A 23,036-nucleotide genomic window follows, 5' to 3' on the forward strand; every position below is an offset into this window, starting at 1 on the left:
GCTAGAAAATAGGGACTCGCAGCACTTCAGGTGCAAAAAGTGCCATTTTGGAGTGCAGGCAGTTAGTCAAAGAATCACAGGCTTAATTTTTTTGTGGAAATTATCCAATTTTCTAACAGAAAGTTTTCAACAACCAAAAAGAAAAAAAAAATTGGGATAGAAAGAAAATGGGAATTTAAAAAGTCAAGAGAAATGTTCTTATTAAAATAGAAGAGACTTTTTCCCCGAGTCCTTTGGAAGAAATAAACAATTCTAATTCCCAGACTGCTGTGAAAATCTGCCTCTAGTAAAATGTAACTAACACCCAAAACAAAGGACAGCAGGGAACTGAGATCTCTGCCCAGCAGAGAGTAAGCAGCGTTTTATCATATCCCTAAAGACAGACAAGAGGCTATAGGGTAGAAAAGCCAAAGCTATGCATTTTGCAAGTCTCAGCTGTTCAGAGCACTCAACCATCTGCCCTTAAATCCCATTCATCTGTAAGGAAAGGGTGCTGCTAAACAAATATGAAAGTTTCTCTTTTCTGAAGTTCAGAAAACAGAATTATCAGGCTTGTTGCAACCTATGTGTTAACCAGGCAAAGCAGATGCTTCTCATGGGGTCTCTCAGGCAAATAACCAGGTGGGCAGATGCACTGAAGGGGAAGATGTGCCCTGGAATACACTTTGCCTATTAGAGCATCTTCAGGGTGGTAGAGGTGTCAAAACTGCTGGCACTTGGCTTCTCACCAGGGCTCAAAACAGTAAATCTTCAGAAAGCCACAGCCCCCAGGACTTCAGAGTTGTCTAACTGCTAGGTCTAACGATCACCTGGAATTTTGTAGTATTAATGAGAACTCAATGCAGATTTTCCTGATCCAAATACAAGTCCCTAGTGTGCAAGTGAAAGAAGAAACAGCCCAAGCATCTGCAGGAGCGCAGATACAAGTCTGGCAGTTTCAGCTCCCAGCAGCAGAGGCTGTAAGCACAGCTGCAAAGTGTTGTGAAACCCTGAGCTTGTTAGTTCTTGGGAGAAGGGAATTAGCAGTACAACTGCTCCACAGGAAGATGAAGTAGTCCTGGCTGACAGCAGGAAGCATTTCAGCTTCAGTGCAGCCAGCGGCTATGGATTCACAATGGGCTGCAGCCTGCTTGACGGTTTCCTTATGTCGGCATGCCAGGGTGGTCTCATTTCAAATGATGGGTGCTCTCAGATCCCCAAGCTGGCCCTGATCACTAGCAATGATACTTGAGAGGCAAGAGGAATCATACCTAGGAAGAAGTATTCTCCGCAACTTCCTCTGGTATATGCATGTTGTTATGTTGATTTAATTGTAACTGCAAACCTCAAATTACACAATGGCCCTGATCACTAGCAATGATACTTGAGAGGCAAGAGGAATCATACCTAGGAAGAAGTATTCTCCGCAACTTCCTCTGGTATATGCATGTTGTTATGTTGATTTAATTGTAACTGCAAACCTCAAATTACACAATGGCAAAGTGTGTTTTCCAAATACCTTCTTGTGGTTTCTAGGAAATGGACACCCCCATCTCAGCTCCAAAACCAGCCATCAGCAGGTTGGGTCAGCAGCTGGGGGCAGGAGCTCTGGGACCCAGCCCTGCCTCTGCCCAGCACCACGTGGGGACACAGCCAAGGCCACCTCAGCTCAGTCTTGGCTAAGCAGCTCTGTGCCTTGGTTAACTCTGTGCGTGCGGAGGATTGATATCTCCCAACGGCAACATGTAAAACCAAGGAACACCCGTAGACTAAATCTGGCCTCTAAGTGCCAAACACCAGCACAGCCAAGAGGTGCCCAGGGAGACCCGAGGCTGTCCTGGATTTATCACCATGATAGCCATAGAGATTGTGTTTCTTCACCTCCTCCCCTCTCAGCTGCCTCTTTCCTTTTCAGGCACAAAGACATGATCTCCCCATGGTGATTTTGCCCACTGATAAACACTAGTGACAGACGGGTTTCACTGAGGAGCAAAGGGCAGGACTGAAGGACCAGCTGCTTCCAGGCTGCTCCAGCATTTTCCAGTCTGCTGTGTCAGGAAAGACATTTCGATACTCAGCAGGACACCAAATACAGACAGGGGTAATATTCAACACCCTGCTGGGACTCTCCAGTTAGGGGTGGGAGAGACACACAGGAGCACCTTAGAAGGAAGCCTAAAGAGACTATGAAATGAATAAAATTGACTAAATATATAACCCAAACTGAAACAAGAGTTTTTAGCTTAAAAGAGGAAGGCCAACAATACATGAAGCTAACTGGGGACTTGCTTTTGCCATCAATGTTACATAGCAGATGCTCAGACATTAACTTTGTTGGGACCAGAATAAAACCCAAAGATAATGAAATACTTTGAGGCCTAAAGAGCCATTAGGTCATCAAGTCTGACCTCCATGTGTAGCACGTGTTCCAGAATGTCACGAAACGATTCCTACATTAAGCTCAATTTTTCTTCCAGAAAGGAATCCACTTCATAAGAAAAGGGTGTTGCAATGCCATAATTCAGGAGGGTAAGACATGCATCAGGTGTGGCTTTCTTGGCACCAAGAGAGAAGGGGAATGGCACAGGCTCCTAGACCATGGGTTGTAGCTATGCCTCACCCAGCTGCTCAGCCTCTGCATTTCAACTCCAGACTCATCTGATCCCCCATATTGCAATAAGCGGAGATGTTGGTATTGAGAAATCAGTGTCCCACCATGACCTGGCAGCAATGAGCAAAGAAATACAGCAGAAGGTGCCAGAAAACTTAAAATATTCCCACCAAAAAATTTTCAAAAAAATAAATCAGAAACAAAAAGCTTTTCTTTTAAAAGAAGAAAGAAAAAATCCAGCGTTTAAATCCTCTTGCCTCATAATTGAGCCTAGGGTTATGCCACAATTCAGGTAAATGATGTTTATATAACTGGCATTTGGCTGAATGCATAATTCCTATTTAACAGCTGAAGAGAGGCATTTTGGGTCTTCAAAGAAATCTGACAGGTAATTCCCACTGTAGTTCTGCAGGGTAGCTGAGAGGTAATTATCCTTCTCACTAGTAAATCAATTAGGAATGAATGTATGGAAAGCTTTTCTCCTCCTCCGAGTAACTGCTAATCCTCTAAGCACTAATGAGCAGACAGGGCTAGCAACAGTGTGCAAACCCATCAAAAATCGACAGGAGCTGCCAGGCATGCAGGGTCCAATCAGTACCTGGGAGCTAATGCCTCAGGAGAAAATATCTTGCCTGGAAAGGGTCTGCAGAATTCACTGTGTGCACATGGGCCCTGTGCACACATGTTACTTTTGGTATCTCCCTCCTGTTTATTGCCTCAAAGACCTATTTTTGAAGCTCACAAGAGATCACTACATTGTGTTCAACTAGCCAGCACTTTTGCTGTTAGAGGTGAAACACAAGGGGTCTGGACTTTCTCTACTGGGGTGCAACTGGTTCACCTACTGCTTTGTGATTCAATATTGGTGGTTGTCCTCAGGAGCTCAGCAAAAACATGCTGCTTACTCTGCAGGCCACTGTAAAAATATTCACCCAGAGAGACTTGGAGAAGATTACAACCCAAGTGCATTTTTTGCAGTGCACAATCTCATGAATCTCTAAGTGGTGGGTGGACAATAAACCTGAAATTGAATTTGACAAATCCCATATGCTCCAATCCAGTGACACCTTCTTCAGGCATTTTTCAAATGCTGCATGAATGTTTGGAATTGCTTTGACGGTCAAAGTAAAGTCAGCTCTGGGTTCAGACAAACCAGCTGTTTAACCATGCAGCGTAACAGTGCCCGTGTATTTAGCAGAGGTGGAAAGAATGGAGACAAGTTGTTCCCACAGCAGCCAGCACTGAAGCTGGTTTCCCTTACAGCTCTTCTCTCCGTTTCAAAACATTTTTTCAGAAGGGAGGAGAAGAGGGAAGACAGACAGAAATCATTTCCTTAAGACATAAGACCAAAATAAATTTTTAAAAATTGTCATGCGAAATAAGAAAACAGCAGGTAAAGATACGTCTGCATGCCACTATATGATGAAATGTAGGTGTTATTAATAAAAAGAGAGAAAAGAGTGCTAATCTGTAAAGCTCGATAGCTTGAGAAATTGCTAGAAGATAATTGTATAACCTAGTACTCCAATTTGTGAGGAGGAATTTACACCAGTGACGTAGGATTTGTAACTGAGCATATTGCCTCTGATTTTGGGTGGGCAGAGTTGCTTTGGAAACAGAATGAAGAAGAATTAACTCTTCAGTGCCCACCATATTGGATATGGGAGCGGTGTGAAGGCCTGGATAGTTCATTATGAAACATCTTCATTCCATTTTGCTCAGAAAAAAGAAGTCAAAGTAGTTGTCACAATAATTCAGCTTCTGCATCAGAAAAAATATAAGCTGACCCCTGCCCACTGCATTCTTCCTCTCCTCTATACATCCAAACACACACACATTGTTGCCGACAGTAATCAGAGTTATGACTGCCTTGAGGTTGCATACACTGAAATAAACATCAATCCTGAAACCTCTGTAGACTGACCAGTGATGTAAAACACAATAGTAACAATAAGAACAGTACGAGTAGCAAAACACTAGTTTGGAAACCTATGGATGGAGACAGGAGATGAGCAGTTTGGAAGTGATCAAGCCAAATGGGCTGCACCCCATCCAAACACGACTCCACTGCCAGCAATTAGCTACATGCTGCAGCCCTCCCACATTGATTTCTGTGGGTAGCTGAAAGCATCTTTGTCCCACTACCTCCCTTGAATCAACACAGGCAATAATTTTAAACCAAAAAGGCACTGAGTAGTAACTCCTGGGCTGCGCTCCGTGAGCCAGCTGCAGCCCTAATTGCATCATGTGGGAAGCATGAGCAGGGGGTTTGAAAGCTATGACCTCATCTTCTCTCCTACACATTCAAATCAAGTCTTAGGTCTCCCACCCACTCTCCCAGGCATATTCTGCTTTCAGCCCCCTTACATGATGTAACCATTGAAAATGTCATTTACATTTTTACCTCTAACTTCTAGCTAGGGAAAGCATAAAGGGGAAAAGAGTCAAATGCAGAAATAAATGCCTTTTACTCAGTATTTCTAATAATAAGGAGACAGAGAAGGCAGGGAGAGGTGTATTAGCCAAAGCCAGTGTAAGCAAGAGTCCCAGAAACATTTGTATGAGTTCAGCTTCTTTAAAGTTGTAACAGTTAGAAGCAAATAAAAGCAACCCTTTTATTTCTCTAACACATGCAGCAGGAAATCAAGCGCTCCATCCCCATCACAAGTAGCACAGGCATAGTTCTACTGCATTCTGTGGAATTGCACTAGTGCAACTTAGATGGCAAATTCAAGCTCTTGTGAATTACCAGTGGATTTCGCTTTAGGATCATAATTCCTCTCAGAATGAACAGAATGCCATAGTTTTGTTTCTATAGCTACCAGCTCGATGGCTCTCTCTTACCTTCCTCTTGTTAGTGGGACTGACATAAAGGTAGCTCAGCACAGTCTTCAGGCCTACTTTGTCATTTAGCTTTTCATAGGTAGTGCCATAATCTGTTGACCTGGAGAAAAGAGGAGAAAAAAAGAGTTTATGTGGTTATTAGAGCTCAGGAGAAGGAAAAGACTGTGTGAGCAGATGCTCACAGTTACAGCTTGAGCATTATTACCCTTAAAACTCAAGCTTTCCTGTTTCATTCAGGGTGGCCAGCAGAAAAGAGAAGGAAACTTGAGCCCTTTGGGACAGGGTCTGTCTCTGCATCAATTAATCCTATGCACCTGGGTAGCTGTGGTGCACCCATGAAGATGGACTTTGGGGGCAGGCTCTGCTCTCATGTGCCAGTGTGGGATTGCAAATGACATCTACATGAGAGGACTCTGATCTCAGCAGCACACTTAGCACAAATTCTCTTTTCAGACAAATCCAACAGAAAAATCCAAATTAAACCCATCAACAACAGTTTTATTTAAGTAGGCTGATTTTTGACTTGGAGATGGGGATCCAAATGTGGCTCAGAATTGTAACAGCTGAACTCATGTCTAGATAAAAATGTACCTACACTGGCATCTTGAGTCCTCAGTCACCCCCATCCTACTTTGTGCCAAGCATTTAGTTTTTCTGAGTTACACAGACAGATTCAGGCCCCTACACTAGCAAATCCCACCCGAAGAAGCAGATGATCTGGGGGTGGCATTACCCATTCGTGACTGGGGAAAAGGGCTGCTTCGTCACAGAGGGTTTTCTGTAGCTTCCTCCTCCTCATTTGTGGGCATGTTTGAAACCTCACTTTGCCCTGCTTGTTTCTCTGCTATTTTGTACTCTGCTTTTCCTAACAAACAAGATTTTTCTTGCCAGAACAAATCAACAGCTTCCTAGTACAGGATCCCACACCTGAAGAGCGGTCAGCACCAGCTTGCTTTAGGAAGGGTCTCACAACCTGCATGAAAATCCTACCCACCCCATCTAAACAGTGGGGAGAGCCTGGCTCCTGACCCTACACAACTTCCATCATATGGACAGAACAAACACAATCCTTATCAGGTGGACAAGGAAAGACCCTCACAAAAAGCCTACCTGGACATACCTATGATTTTATTAAGATGAGAATTCATGGCCCCTGCCCTCCTCTCTAATCATGCTTTTAACTAAACAGATGATTAGAGAACAGATAGCAATTCAGTGCCTTTCCCAGTAACTAGCTCCAGTAATTTTCTGATTTTCTAAGTTCAGCTAGCCTCTAGCATCTGCAGTTTTTGTGGTTCTGCCTGAGACCAGTCCTCTGCTCCTTGTCTGTCCAGCAGAGAAATGGCCCAGGTTACCCTTCTGGCATCACAGTGAACAGTGCCACTGTGCCCAGCAGCTCAAGGCTCCCACTCAAGTGGCTGCAGAGACTGAGCAATGCCAGAATCTGCACCCAGCTCTGCTAGTTTCCTTGCTGCTAGTGGTGTCCACAGTGACACCGAAAGGGCCATGCCGCAAAACCAGACAGCTGGTTTCAAGCTTCCAAGTAGTAGGACCCATCAAGTCAAAAGCTTGTTTTATCACTGATGTGGCTCCAACACATTTGCTTCTGTGCATCTTTCGAGCACAATTCCTACATGTTTTGCAAACTGGTTCTTTCCTTAAATGGGTTGAACCAACCTTCACCCTTTGAACATTCAGCAGTCAGGGGTGCTTCAAGCCTTACATAACTTCCTTGTGTTCTGGTTTAGATCTTTAATACTAAAATATTGCTAATACTAGCTCTATTTACACTTAACGTACACTTACACTTTTGTACTAATGCATAGTATTGATAGTCGCTGGGCTTCACAGACACATCCCAAAGGATATTACAATAGTGTACTGTATTTCCATAGCACTTACCCATCCAAAGAGTCTGAAGCTCTTCTCTTGCGAGGTATCAATACCACACAAAAAACCTAGCAGCTTTCCCCCTCCAGCCAAGCTTGAAACTGAAGCAGCTTGATTAATAAAACTGCATAATCCAGGCCAATTAATTCCACTACACAAGGCCCCCTATACATGCAAATTCAACAGGTCAGCAATCCTCAAGTAACACTAAGCTCTAAGCAGAGGGTAACACACAGAGGGCAAGCACTGAGACACTTGCTTGATCTCACCCTTCCAAAGGCACTGAAGCTCCGAACAAGCCCCATTCGTGACTACACATGTACCAGCCACCAGCCAGGGAAAGAGATCACTGGTTTCAATCAGCATTCAAAGAGAATACAAATAACAGTTTAATATTCTGATAGAGCTACTTTGGTTTTGTTCTCCAAGTCATTTTCAGATCTCCCAAAATGCTTTGCACTTCTAAAGATGCAGGCTGGATGCCCTAATGACTCTTTCTCATTAAACCATTATCACTCATTGCATTTGCCCTTTCAAAGAATAGCTAGAAAGGAAGTAGGATCATTATTTCGTTAGCTTCTCTAAGGCTTTCTTTATTATCATGACAGTCACCCCACTGGCTTCACAGAAACGTCTCAAAGGATAACACAATAATATACTGTATTTCCATAGCACTTTCCCAGCCAAAGAATCTGAATCTTTTGTCTCATGTTAATCCATTCAAACTAACAAAGTCCCAAGGGCCATACTGGGAAATATTATCTCTATTCTAGAGATGAAGAAACTGAAAGCTTGCATAGGTAATGGTTCATTTTTTCAAAAGCAGGCATCTACGATTAGCCATTTCAGCTTCTATAATCATCTAATGTATAGCTCAATACTGAAATCTGCTAAAACTCCTACCACCAAACTGTCTAATTTGAAAACAAGTATTTACAAAAAAAAAAAAGTTGGCTGTCTAATTTTAGCAACCCAAGCCTGAACATTTGAAGAGATGTGACCCACAGGTGGAACAGAACAGTTTGGCTCAACTTTTAATACTAACTTGAACCCTTCTCCCTTACCAATTACTTATCTTTGCAGCCAAAGACTTCTAACTGCAAATTAACTAGCCCACATGTCCTTACAGTTGCTTACATTACACTACAAGCAGACTGGATACCATGTTTTCTCCCATTCCTCTGGACAGAATAGGATCCACTTCAAAACACATTATTAAAAGAATGGAGGGGAAGAAAGGTTGTAGTTATATCAAAATGACAAAAGACTCAGTGATACAAAAGACCGTTTCCATGAGTCACACCCCAAATGCCTGCTTTAACTTTGGTTGGGCCTTTTATGGCCAACTGATCCTGCCAAGATGGTTCTCCTCTGGGTTGCTCCACTGAAGCCATGAGTGGAGTCTCATCATCTTGGAAGGCTGTTACTGCCTTCAGCCTCAAGTTGATATCTGAAGATTGCTTCTAATCACACACACATACCCCCACACACACGTGTATATGAAAGTGTTATTAACAATGCTTTCATAAAACAAATTGTTGCACCTTGTTACACTGTTGGGAGCACAGAAACTGTTACAATGTGGAATGGACTCTGGCTATATATACAAAGCCTATAAAAGCTCAGTCCATGCATTTTGTCCCGCATGTCCTTATACATTGATCTTACAGCATTTCATTGTCCCCTCTATCCTGCTTTCCATCCTGCAAACTAAGCTGCTGGCAATACCCCAAGAAAGGCTGCACAGGGAAAAGCAATAAAACTCAAGGTGTAGTCCAGTCTTGAATGGACCTTTGTCTACACCAGTTCAGCTTTTTGGATTTTATAACTAGCAGTTCCTACCAGCCATGAGGAAGAATCTCTTTGCTAGTCTTGGTTACCATGAAGAAAGACTTGATCCAGTGCAACACAAGTGTCATATTCATATAACCAAATAAATGTGGGCTTTCCCTGAACAAGCAGTGGCACCAAATTCTACATATTCCCTTTGGAAAAGCAAGGTTTATAATGTAATTAATTTATTGGGATACTGCAAATTCTCCCAGAATCATATTCTACTATAAACAGTTGGGAAAGAAAATCACCTGCCTGATTCCACTGCCCTCCCCTGACAGACTGTGACGTGTTTTAACTATTGCTGCAAGTGCTGTCCCATAGTCCCGCAGAACAGGGCTCAAGGGGCACACCCAGAGAGAGAAGCTTCTCTCTACCAAACCTGGTCATAACTCAGTGCACCAAGAGCTAACAAAATCCATCTTGTTCCTGTAGGTCTGAGCCCTATCTTCCCTGTGGATCCAACAAACAGGCCTGAGCCAGCAGACTTTAATATTGTGATAAGACTTGCTCATCCCAAGGATATGAAGTAGAGATGTGGAGAGGCAGAGAGAATGCCATCTGAATAGCTTTTAGAGGAGTCCTCCTCTCGGATGGTTTCCATCTTAGGGCTCTCTCAGGCAGAGAAAGGAGGTTTTGTTTGTTTGCAGTCTCAGCTACTCAGCTATGGAGATAGGCTATAAAACATGTATCAGTCTCTCAGGAGCAAAAGAGCTGCAAATGCTGGCACTGGATGGCTGGGAGGGACAAGTCAACCTCCTGGAGTGTACATGTGCCACCAACTCTCCTGTCAGGGGGTTTCTCCTCAGAGCCTGTGATTCTCCCTGACTGTGTGTGGAGAAGAAGCAGGTATGGTTTTGATTTTAGATTCTCAGCCTTTTTCCTAAGATACTGAAGCCTATGCATTCACCTCCAGATCAGTCCCACTACCACACAACCGCAGCCCCACATTGAGAACCGGGGAGGGGGCACAGCTCACTTAAATGAGCAGGAGAATATCCTGATTCTCTGTGCACTTCAGAGAGCAACAGAAACACACACAGCCCAGATTAACATTTGTTTCTCTTCTCACATGCCTGAAAACTGTCTGCCTGCAGTGTGCGTGTCTCTCCATACCCCCCAAACAACTTCTTGATTTTACCCACTGGCCAATTTTCTCCCAGTTTGACAGAGAAACAAAAACCCGAGAGGAACAAAGTTTCTACAGGTTTCATGAAAACCAGCAGCCAGCAAAAGGAGAGCAAACTTATTAGTGCTAAGAGAAAAGCTGCAACATGAAACCAAATCCCATGAGACATGAGAGCAGGCACATCTCTCTGAACATCCAGCTGCAGGAAAACATTCAAACACAGCTCACATACTAATACACTACAAAGAACCCAACTGCACAACACAAGAAGTCAGGCTGCCAAGCTTCCATTGCTTGTGAAACAGTTTGTTTCCATCTCTCCTTTCCCCTTCCTCCCCCTCAAATTACCCTCCCTGAGATAAAGGCCATTCTGAAGCTATGACACACTGAGAAGAGACTCTGCTTGAGTCAGAGTCCAGCTTGACCACCCCCTGTGGTAGCCCCAACTGTAAACCCCTTTGGCCAGCTACCCTAGTGACCGTAAATGGTTCAGGACTCAGGCAAAAGCTAGCTCAGCACTGACCCCACCACACTGTTTTGCGCTAAGTGGGTTGTTACTGGAGCACAGACACCTAAATCAGGAACGGGGCCAACCACGCAATAATCACCACACCACATGGGAAGCTGGTCCCACTAACTTACAGGCAGGGCAGAGGGCTGCTCTTCTTCGGAAGGGTATCAGTCTTAGCATGCTCTGGCCCTGCCTCTCTGAACTTTTTGAGATTTTATTCCTTGTTGAACACTTTAGACTAGTTCCTGGCTTTTGGTGACTATGGCTCTCGGTAGCTAAACATCCTCCACTCCCAAAGCCGTTTTCATATTTAGATACAACAAAGAGAAGCAATCTTTCATCTCTTAGGGCTGCTTATGAGCGCAAAGTCAGAGTCTGCCTTGGGCAGCCAAATGCCTGGGACAGAAACACAGAGTTGGCCCTGCAGCAAAGCCAGCCCCAGCTGGAGCTCCAGAAAGGCAGGGTGACCGCTGCCACTGCCAAGGCAGTGAATGGGTGCAAGTCTAAAAATGCTCCCCCAGAAGCAGCAGACATGGTGCCACCCATCACTGCTTAGCCCAGCTCCCAGGGCTCTCCTCCTTTGCCTCTCCAGGACTATTTCATTCCCAACCTCAAGGCAACCGGGGGAGCCCAGGTCCAGCTCCCAGCCTGCAACGGTGGAGCCTAATTTCACTTATAATGAGGCAGTTCCCAGAAAGATCCACTCTTAACCAGTGCAAGGCTATCTGGCTGACCGCATCACACACAAGGACACTTTTTTCTGACCCGCCTCCCCAAAAAAAAAGAAAAAAAGAAAAGCAAAACGAAAACCAAAAACCAAACACAAACAAAATAACCAACAGCCATGACGGGCTGTGCCTACTTACTAACCAAGGAAATCCAAGTATCTGTACTCTGTGAATCTTTCACTTAGACCACATTTGCTGTGCTGAAAGCTTCCTTTTACCCAACCAGGATTTTAGAGTGACTGTAATCAATATAAAGTCAGAATATTTTACAACTACAAACAGAAACAACTGCCTCCCTTTGTCCCCATCCCACCAAAGAAAACTACGGACAACAATGAAAGTAAGGAAGTGAACAGAAACTGAGAAAGCATATGGTCTTGCTTCCTAGTGTATTTTCCCAGCCTACAGCAATATCACAGACTTCCTAAATTGAAGATGACACCTTTGTATGCAAGAGCCATCAGTGGGCTTTTAGTTCCATAAATCTGCCTAACCACACAGGGAAATTTTGGCAACTTCATTATCACATGGTAATAAACACCACAACTGTGTGCTATATGAAAAGATGCTCCCTTTTGTTTTAACTTGATAATATAATTCAGAGCCCACTACTACCACTTAACAAGAATGAAGCCATGGAGCCCCATGCTCCCATTTGTGATTTCACTGATTGTTGTCATATTCCCCACAGATTTTTTTCCAGTCTGAAGACTCCCTGTTTATTTAGCCATTCCTTGTATAACCTATTCATGTCTCTGATCATTCTATGGCTACTCTTTCTAGTCCAATTACATCTTTTGTCATGGTTGCCTCAGGGACCAGTCTTTAACAGGAAGATCTTTCTTGAAAAAAACAACTATCCAAGCATATCAGCAAAAAACAGAGTCTTTAAAATGACCTAAATAAAACCACTTTCTGCCATCATACACAAGATTTTACATTCTCAATACTTCTGGAACCATAAACCATCAGTTCTAGGGGACTTTCAGTTCCACAAACTTTCAAAAGTACCTAAAACCAGAGATCCTACTAGGGAAAAAGAAGTTCAAGCAGATCACAGTTTTGGTAGTTTCTCTTAAAAATTATTTTTTTCCTTTTAGATTAGTTTGCATGTCATCTACACAGCAGAATACCCACCCAAATTTCTATTATGATACCAGCACCCTTCTTCCACCCCCTTTCTTTTTTGATTAATGACAATTCCCATCACCAAACATCTGAAAGACTTGATGATGACCTTTGTTGATAAATTTCAATTTATGATGTACAGTGGAGACTGGCAAGGCAAAATGAGCTGCCATGATGCATTAGTCATTGTGATTTGCAGTTCAAAATGAAGGAGATAGGAGCTAACTAGGAACACTGGCTTCCTCTTTTTTTTTTCTTGCAGACTCTTCTCGTCTTTTTTATTTTTGACAGGAAAGGTATCCTCTCTTGTTTATTCAATACAAGCCTTTGGGAGGACTCTGGATGACTCAGAGGTTGGACAAAAGGATACAGAATATTCTACCTCTGGATTTATGGGCAACAGGAGATGAGAGTATCAGTCCCATTTCTAGTGGCTGACTGCTCATCAGCATTTCATTTGATCACCATCCCACAAGGCAGGGGGACTGTTCACACCAGTTATTGCTTAGTAGAGATGACTACTCAGACGGGCATGAACAGTCTCTGGAGATGCAGTTTTTGTATATTTAGCCTACAGGGATGGTGGCTACTAACTTGAAAGCCATATGTTTGCATCACTTTTGCTGTACTTGTCCTGTGGGAACGCAGTGGTGCTTTGGATATCCCCAGCAATCACTGACTACCCAGAACAATGTGCCATTGGGTGCCTGAATAGCATTCACCATCAGCAAACAGGCTGCCCTTTCTCAGCCTCCTCTCTCTTCTGCACCCCGGCCTTCCCTTACCTCCAGATACACCATTTCTGTGGAAAGGCAAAAGCAGTTTTAGAACTAAAATAATCTGTAGAACCACCCCAACTAGCAAGAGCCTCTTTTGAGACACAAAGGGGGGGGGGGGGCATTACAGGAAATGGGTTTTCCTGCAGGAAAAGAATGGCAAAGAAAGTGAGGGACGCTTGGCAAAGCAGGAATAGGAGTTGCCAGATCAAACCAAAGAACCACTTTGAGCACCAGAGTCTGATGTTCCCTGCTCTAGGACTTTTAGAGGCAGTATACCTCAACTACTGTGGGACACAGATTTGGCTAAAGGCAGATCTGAAGCTGTCTCGCCATTTTGCTTCTGCCAAAGGATGGTAAAATCTTTCCTCTGAAGTAGAGATAAACACAAACCAAACTGACAGATCCTAACACCTCATGGCAGGCAAGAGCCTGAACTATACAAGCCTATGGCAACGTATGCTCTGCTTTTAGAGAACCTGGGATCCTGATCAAAGCAAGCAGGCTGCAGGTGTAGTGGTTACTACGCATCGCTTTATATTCTGCTGCAGAATAGCCCACAATAAGGAGGCACAAAAGCAACAATGATTAGTGCCTCCTACTGTGATACTAAAATAACTCTACTTCCCCAGCTGTAAGACTCCATCTTCTCTACACCATGGCTGTTTATCTCATCTTAAATTTAGCTACCTACAAACTAGTTATTTAGCTCTAGCTCCCAAGCCTGTCCGCATTTTCTCTCTAACTATAGACAGAGACTGTTAACTTCAGAGGATGACTTATTCATCCTAAAATAGGTGAGGATGTGTTGCTCTCTTAAGTTGTCTTCCTCCCCTTCAATGTAAAGGGAGACCAGAGCAACCAGCACACACACTCGACTGTTAGATGGCTAGCACAAGGCAAGGTATATCTCATGCAAAATGGATTAGAAAAGTTCATGCACTGAGCTGGCAGTACAGATGAAGGGAAGGACCTCAGTCATCCTAGCTGAGATCAAAAGTTCATCATTTGTTGTAATGTACCAGTGCTCTATGTTTTAAAAGTTGCTATTCTGTGGGGATATGTGTGAGAATTACTACTAGAAGAAGGTGCCAAATGATACCAGCACTCCACTGTACCTTACACACTCTATAGCATTACAAAGTGAAGAGAGCAGAGATAAGCAGAGAAATGTGATATGGATTTCCCAATGGTTGCTGGCAGAATCAAGAATATAAATAAAGACCTGAGGAAATGTGAAATTACTTCTCCTCACTTTTGAGGATAAACACTTCTCTTCATTGCATGCTTGCCCCATTACACCATTGATGACCTGCTGGCAATCCTTATCGTAGCCAGGCAAAGTTGATGCCCACTGATAGAAACTGTACCTCACAGAAGCACAAACGTGAAAGCTATACAGGCATCATGTAATATCCTCATCAGCAGCCTCAGCAAGGACATCAGAATTTGAATCATCATCTTACTGCTTCTGACCTGAGACTAGGACACCACATCCCTGCAGACACCATCCCAGACACAGTTCAGTTGCCATGAAACAGGGGCAACCTGGAGCTAAGACAGTCTGGCTTCACAAAGGCCTCTCCTTTTTCTGCTCTGGTCATTTCACTACTGAGAAATCTATGTAAAAGCATTACTTTACTTTTGTACAGCTCTGAAGAACTACACCTCATCATTACTCACTTCCCATTTGTACTGTCTAAAAGATCTGACATATTTATCATGTTCTTGATTCTGATGTATTCTAATTTTCCAAAGAGGTGTTTTATGCATCCCTGATAAGGCAGCATACTGATTTGATTCCAAGCGCTTGACTGACTCAGCAAAGCTGGCCTTATCAAGACATATTCAAGAAATTTGGTCTAGAGGACACTTTAATAGCCTGAAAGATAAAAGGCAGCTTTGATGACAAAGCCTCATTAATTAATCAGATATTAATTAGATTATTAATTGGAAACAAGGCCCTTCCCAGGCCCTTTTCTACTTTTATTACTATAGCTAAAAATGCTTCTGTAACGATTCTCTTAAGTAGCTAATCATTTTAATTTGCATTATTTTGTAGCAAAAGGAAAGTGCTTTGAATGTAGGATTTTCTGAAGCAATTGTTGAAGTTCAATTTAACATCCATGCTATTAGGTGCATTTAAACTGGAACTCCCCTTAAATGTGTATTGAACAAAATGTTGAGGGAAGACCGTGGAAGTGCCCCATCACTGAACTCTGTATTTCTGTACTAGATGTGGATGACAAAGGAGTCCTTCCAACCACTCAAAGAATAAGTACACAATAGGTCACCTCACCCTTCTAAAAGAGAGAGGACTCAAATCTCAGTTTCCCAGCTATGGATACCAACATCAGTGTCCACTCATGCCCCCTGGGATGATGGCTGTGGCCAGGGTTTACCAGAAACTTTCCTCTGACACTATCTGCCTAATTTTGGGATCAGTGGTAGGCAGTACTGTGGGAACATTAGATGAACCTGAATCATCTCTACTGTAACACAAGGTGTGTTAACTTTTTCAAACTATCAGCAAATCTTTGCAAAACTGATGTAGTTAAAAAAGAGAGCAATGATGGAGACAGTTTAGACCAGTTCCTTAGACACAGATATTAAAAATTGCAGACAATTCCCAAACCAACTTTTACAGTCAGCCTGCAACACATTCCATTCCCTACCACAAGCCTTATGTCTACCTGCAGCTCCCCTACTTGTGGCCCCCAAAGGTTACTGCCGCCAGCACCACACACACACAACCTGAAGATAAATACGACGGAAATCCTGCCTGACCCCAGGAAAGACTCCTCAGCACTCCAGTTTCCCATTTAGTTAACTTACTTAGCTTCCTGGGAAAAGATTGGCTCTTACTGTTCCCCCTAAAAATAAAAAGCTTACGAGATGCAGCCACCTGAGACAGTTGAGGACTGATAATGCAAGAAATCCCTTCTAGGCTTAGGAACACATCTTTACCTCCAGTCACAACATGACTGAGAGCCTCTACATGCCACTTTTCTACAACTAATAAGACAGCACCAGATCCCCAATTAGTTTAAGTCAATGTGACCCTATTACGGTCAAGTGAATGAATAATATTGGCAGATCTACACAAATTTACACAATAAAGGTCAAGACCCACTATACCTATGTATATCTATTAATATACAAATAGCAACATTAACAAGAAGATGCTAGCATTTTGCAAGCATTTCAGTTTTGTATTTGTGAGAATTCTACATTTCTAAAAAACTTTAGAAGTTTAAACCTGCATGGACAAGACAAAGCAAGAGTGCAAGTCTGGTTTTCTTAAGCAGCAAAGAGAATTTGGAACCATAAAAGAACACAAGTAAGTCTCAGGCTAATACAGCTCTGAACAGGTTTTTTGCAATGGCATTTTCCCACCAGAACAGTCTGCAGCACAAGCTCTCTTTCAATACGATAAATAAATAAATAAATAAACCAAAACATAAAATCAGGCCATTCCTGAATCCTTTGAGGCTTATCCATTCCAGTTACCACTGAAATATCCACAACAGGGTCTGCAAACCCTCCCAGCCTTCTGAACCACACACTAACATTTTTGAGCATCTCATAACAGAGACGACATAATTCACAAGACAGAAGGAGCTCTCTGGCTGGATTACACAGCTGACACTGCCTTTCTGTAGGTTGCACCACTTGCTTTGCAGGGGGTGGCCTAATTATACAGCTGGGTCCCTGGGAAGTAAACTAAGGTTGTTCTGAACAGTCCCAAATGACTCCCTCTCATCCTCTCCTAGTTCCTCAGAGCAGAGGATTTTGGTTGAGAAATAGAAGGACAGGGATTAAGTACAAAAATGGAAGAAGCCAGTCATCTGTCACCCAGTTTCTTGGCTTGGGCAACAGTCAGATCAGCAGCTGGATTAAACCTCTCATAATACAGTTAAATCCAGTGCTACATGGCATGGAGATATTTCACACTAGCACTGGTTGAGTGTGAGTCTTACTCATTCCCTGAACATGAGGGTTAACAGCTTTGATTCTAGTTAGCATGCCTTCAAAATGCCAACACTGAGGTCTAAGCTTGTATCTACACAGACTTTCCAAAGAGGTAAGCTTGCTGTTTATTATCAAGGTTAATAAATGATTGTGATCCATACGGCAGATGCTCAACATGGGGATCCCCCTCTTCCCCAGCAACTGCTTGTGAGCTGTGGGCAGCTCAGAAAGCACACAGCTTATCACTCCTGCACTATCATGCCCTAAGACCTCACTGCCTAATATCTTTCAAACCACAGCTGGTTTAAGCTTAATTTTACCCCAGAAAAGCCTCCTTTTTCTGTCATCTTTTGCACTCGGCACTCAGAAGCTCATCTAACACAAAACACTTTGTCTTGGGAGAATAAACCTGTTGGAATTTTTTCAGACAGAAGATCAATAAAGTGGGAACAGCCTGAAAAGTCAATCAGCTTCAGCAAGTCCCCCAGGAGGTGGCTGGGTGATTGTCATTTTAATGAAGGAATAGTAAATGGAGCACAAGGAAATGCCCATCCCCTTCAAACTCATGAGGAAGGATATCGTAGGCTTAGATGCAGGGGAAGAAAAGGAAGCACTAGAAAAGACCAGTCATCTCTCTAGCTTGATAGGCTGTCTCAAGAAGTAGTCAGAAAGAGCCAACTTAAACGTCTTCAAACTGAGAATTAGCTCCAGTACTACAGTACAGAATGATATTTCCTCCAGGTATTAGATGAGGAATATTTTTGCTTAGGCCCTGAAACACAAGGATAAATATGCCCTTATGCCTTTGCTCCTAATAAGTGTGCTGAAAATGCGGTTCTTATTCATGTTAAAGTCATTACTTCTACCTAAATGGAATTTATGAAGAGCTAAGCACCCTGCATATTACCAAGGCAAACGGAAGGGGAAAGTTCTTTGTGACCCAAGATGCTAAAGTTCTTTTTCTAGACACACCATGGATTTTCTTTATGTCTTTGGATTTAATCGTAAGTTAACTACTTATGAAAAGGATCAAACACAAACACCCAAGATACAGACTGTGAGGCTCACTGAAAAAAGAATTCTGTTGTACTAAAAGCATTAGAAGGTATCTTGGGAGATCTGCAAGATTCCTACTTTGCCACAGACTTCTTCTCTGGTTGTGATCTTTTTGCCAGTTACACATGATGACATATTTTGCTGTTGTTCCAACCACCTAGTTTGGAGTATGGCATCTCCCACAAAGGTTCACATAAACGCAGACATTTCAAACTGTAAACTGAGATCCACACTTTCTTAGCCATGACAGATGGATTGGACTTACTGTGTGAGGTCCCGTGCCCTGTGCTATGTCAGAGCTCAGAGTCCATCAACGGTAATTGTCTATGCTAGCTTTCAAGTCTATGACTCGGTATGTTTTGGGCCTTTGGCCACGCTTTCTACTTGAACTTGGGTTCCAGTCCCACTCATGATATCTGCCTGTTGATGAACCAGCTGTTGCTCATGTTTCTGACAGCACTGTCCATGGATCCATGATTCAAGAAAAATTAGAGCAGAACTCATTAAATTGTGCAGTGTATCTTTAATTGTATTCTAACCCAGCATGGCTCACTCACAGCCACTGGACGGTTTCAAAGCAGTGGCACTTAAGTTCTTTCAGTGATATTATTTACAGCAGGAGAGAAATGGCTTTTTTTCTTCACTCTAGTCAACTTGATGCTTCAAAAGCCAATGAGAAGCAATGAAGCATGATACTACATTCCTGGAGGGCACCATTAAGACCCCCAGGGATAATGTCAGCATGAAGCGTTGCCCATCTTTTAGCAGGTAGATTGCAATAGCCTGTGATTAATTAGGAAAGAGCAGCAGCTCATTATTGGCCATTTCCTTATCCTTTTCAGCTGCCTTACCAGAAGGCACGTGGTTTTTTTTAACATCAGCTTTAACATTCTGGGAATGAATCTTCCTGCAGGCTGAATAGTAACCCTCTGAAAACAAGCCCTCTGCAGTCACCAAGGATCTGATCAACCACTCCATGCAGGGGCAGTTCTACTGACATGTCTGTGCACACCTCTACAGGTTTTACTCCGAGGACAGAGAAAATGAATATGGGTACAAAAGAGGAAGGTTCACACAGTGCCACAATTTCTAGCAAAAGCATTTAGTCATGACTGAGACGTTAATGACCAGTGCATGGACATGCTGACCATAAGAACATGTAGGGAAAGTGGTGCATCTCTGCAACTTACTGCAAAGAATAAGGGCAGTGATAAGTGGCCAACGGCTCAGAGCAGATGAACTTTCTTTCCCCACCTCTGTCCCTTCAGAAGGTCCCTGGAAGGGCATCTGGACAGGAAACCTGCTGGATTTGCACCACTGCCTTGAATATGCTGCTTGATTGCTCATGTTTTAACATTAGACCCTCAGCTAGTCTGTCTGAAAGAAACTACTTATCACATCCAAAACTGGAAGCCTCAGTACAGTACAGCATGCTCCTCAGAACACTCACTCCACACAGCCCCATCACCCACTTTTAACTAAGTACCACAGTGGACCTGCACCATTTAGCTAGTTGAAAATATAAACAAACAGGTGAGAAGTTTCCCACCACAGAAAAATGGCCAAGCTTTAACCAAGCTTCCCCCAATTCATTCGTCCCCCTTCCTCCCCCTCCCAATACCTCTTTAACCCCTCTGGTGTGTGCTTCTATTAATCACAGTCCATGCAGTCAAAAATGCCTTTCCCCAGACTCCATTTTAGACACACACATTTATTTGTGCTTGACCCAGATGTAAAGGAGTACTTCCATGTTAATAAGCTACAGTCACGGATCAATAAAATTCATATTGAGACTTAAGTGCTGTGATTATGGAGAGAGGGAATGCAGAAAGAAATATTACATCATGTACCTATGTATCTATTACACAGCTGCTAAGCTTTAAAACAATGCATTTGTAATAATCAGAGCACTGTGATGAAATAGCAGCTGTCTTTTCAAGCCAACAGTAAATGCACATTGGAAGTGTTATCTGAAGGGGTTATTTCTTTGTCCATACTTTACTACATAACTGATGTTGAAAATGGAGAAAATAAATAATCATGATTTTTTGCTACAAGTCATTATTTTGCAAAGTTACACTTTAATAAATCTCGTACACAAAATATTTTCATGAATTAACTCCCTTCCTCATGGATGAGGGCAAACGATAAACATGGGCTTCTTTAACCCCCACTGTCTCTCTTTCTATTTTTTTTTTTTTTTTTTTTAAATCTCATTCTGCCACCACTTATCAGTGTCTCTGCAGCAAAAAAGAGGGAAAAATATTAAATGTATTGCTGGGAATGGGATCTCATCCTTAATGACACCATCAATAATTGCTGTCACAAGCTAACATCAGAGTTGCAACCTTACAAGGAAGATAAAGAGGCAGAGTTTTTCAGATCGTGGTTTCTAGACAGGCTCTAAATGGGATTTTGCTACATGCTTTTAAATGCTGCCTAGATAGCTCATAGGGCAGTGGAAACTAAAAGCAGGTTGAATCCAAACAGGGAGTACTAAACCTAGGGTTGTCCTATGAACCTCCCAGAATGGTGTTGCATCCAGAAAGCAGGATGTAAATACAGCACTGTCCTTACAGCAAGGCTTACACCTTTGATGGCAGTTCCTTGGACACCAAGGATATCCTCAGGCAGCTGCTTGTTCATGCGTCAAACAGATTCCAGTAATTCCCCAATCAGCAGTACCCAGATGCCCTTTGGTCCCTACGCCACCGAAAAGTTACTGTGCAGCTAAGACCTTGTCATCACAATCTAGACACCATTAAGAGAATTTATACTCCAAGACACTTTTAAAGAGAGACTGAATAGCTCCTAGTTGAAACCTGTGGCTGGAGAATTGAGATCAACTTCTTTCCAAATATCAGCAGCTTGGGGGCCGTGACAGTAGCTGCAACGTGCACAGACCCGCCCTCACACCAGTAAGATGCAGACAAGCAACAGTGCTCCCGCTTCCTGAGAACTTCTTGTTAATATGCTGAAGGCCAGACACTGACAATAGTTACGTATTCACACAACATCAAACCAAGAAGAGGCCAGTTGTTTGAGTGCTTCTCTGCACCCTGCTAGTGCAACCAAGCATGTGCTTCAGACTTGAACAGAGAAGGAGACAGGCTTAACACAGTCAGCCCCAACTTCAGCTGGGAGGTAGCAATTCCAGAGCCCGGATGTTTGGGGTCACTATGACTTCTTAGGTGACTGAATTATTAATTCCCCAATAGAATTAGTATATTAATCAATACAAAACAGTGGAGAGGGGAGAAGCATGCTGGGAAATCACCTTTAATTTTGCACATTAGAATCTCCACGTAATTAATATTCAGCATGGCACACTTGCACTTCTTGTTGCAATCCCTGAGAAAACTCCCATCGAGAACTTTGCAAGATAGTGTTTCATTTGTAGTCTAGGAATGAAGACATTCCTTCTGCTTTGTCTTACTGAGGGCCAGCAAACACAGCTCAGACCTTTCCTCCTGAAGAGTCTAGCTATGCAGATCCTTTCCCCAATTTGGATGGAAACCTCACCCTGCTTTCGTCTACTCTATGCTATCAGCCAGAGACACCATTCAGTAAGAAGAGCCCAGAGATGAGTCAGTAGTCATAGACTGTAACACTCCAGTATCATAAACACACTGTGAGACATAAGAAGTCTCTGGATTTGGCAGGAGGAAAGTGGGGCTGAAATCACATCTTTCCACAAAACACAATGCTTTGACTCATCTTTTAAAAAAGGTTACGTAGATGAAAGAAAGGGGCAGAGTTAAGGTGACAGCAAAGTCTAAACTACGGATCCCCTCAGTTCCACACACTGAACCTGAGAGCACAGTTTCACTGCTGTCAGAGTTTATTATTCTGGAGCTATTTAGAACTCACCACATGGCAGTTTGGTCCAAGTTCATGTCAGGACAGTCAATTCCAAGACTCACAGCCTCTAAGGAAGAGCACCATCTCAGAAACAAGGAACGATTTGCTCCACGCACATAACTGAGAGACACAACTTGTTCCCAGCTCTGCCCCAGCACTCATCTACCCTGCATACTTTGCACAAGCATTGTGATTTCTGTTCACCAACACCAGATAAACATGGTGAAATCTTTTCTTTCATGGAACAAGAAAGACTTTTGCTGTACTGCAAATGGTGGTTGTCAAGGGCCACTTCCTTGGAGAACAAAGACTAAATATTTGATGAGCCAGGCAGGTCTCCATTTCTGGTTCCAAGACCATCACACAGCTGTACAATAATTTTTCCAATGTCAGTGTCTCACTCTGAGCAGGACAGACAGAGCAGATCATAGAATCATAGAATCATTTAGGTTGGAAAAGACCTTTAAGATCATTGAGCCCAACCATCAACCATGCCCACTAAACCATGTCCTGAAGTGCCTTGTCTACATGCTTTTTGAATACCTCCAGGGATGGTGAATCATCCACTTCCCTGGGCAACTTGTTCCAACACCTGACAACCCCTTCAGTAAAGAAATTTTTCCTAACATCCAATCTAAACCTCCTCTGCCGCAACTTGAGGCCATTTCCTCTCGTCCTATCTCCAGCCACCTGGCAGAAGAGACCAGCACCCACCTCA

The 23,036-nt window shown here is 43.0% G+C and overlaps 1 protein-coding gene across 1 annotated transcript in view; it reads right to left on the bottom strand.

Annotated features, from left to right (window-relative positions):
* SORCS3 (sortilin related VPS10 domain containing receptor 3) overlaps positions 1 to 23,036 on the bottom strand; it is a 238,111-nt gene that overhangs the window by 164,394 nt on the left and 50,681 nt on the right. The window contains exon 3 of the mRNA XM_030030909.2: positions 5,435 to 5,534. Within this exon, the coding sequence (XP_029886769.1) occupies positions 5,435 to 5,534 (100 nt within the window). The remainder of the gene's footprint in view (positions 1 to 5,434; positions 5,535 to 23,036) is intronic.

This window comes from Aquila chrysaetos, chromosome 11 (genome assembly GCF_900496995.4).
Source record: "Aquila chrysaetos chrysaetos chromosome 11, bAquChr1.4, whole genome shotgun sequence".
Lineage (NCBI taxonomy): Eukaryota > Metazoa > Chordata > Aves > Accipitriformes > Accipitridae > Aquila > Aquila chrysaetos.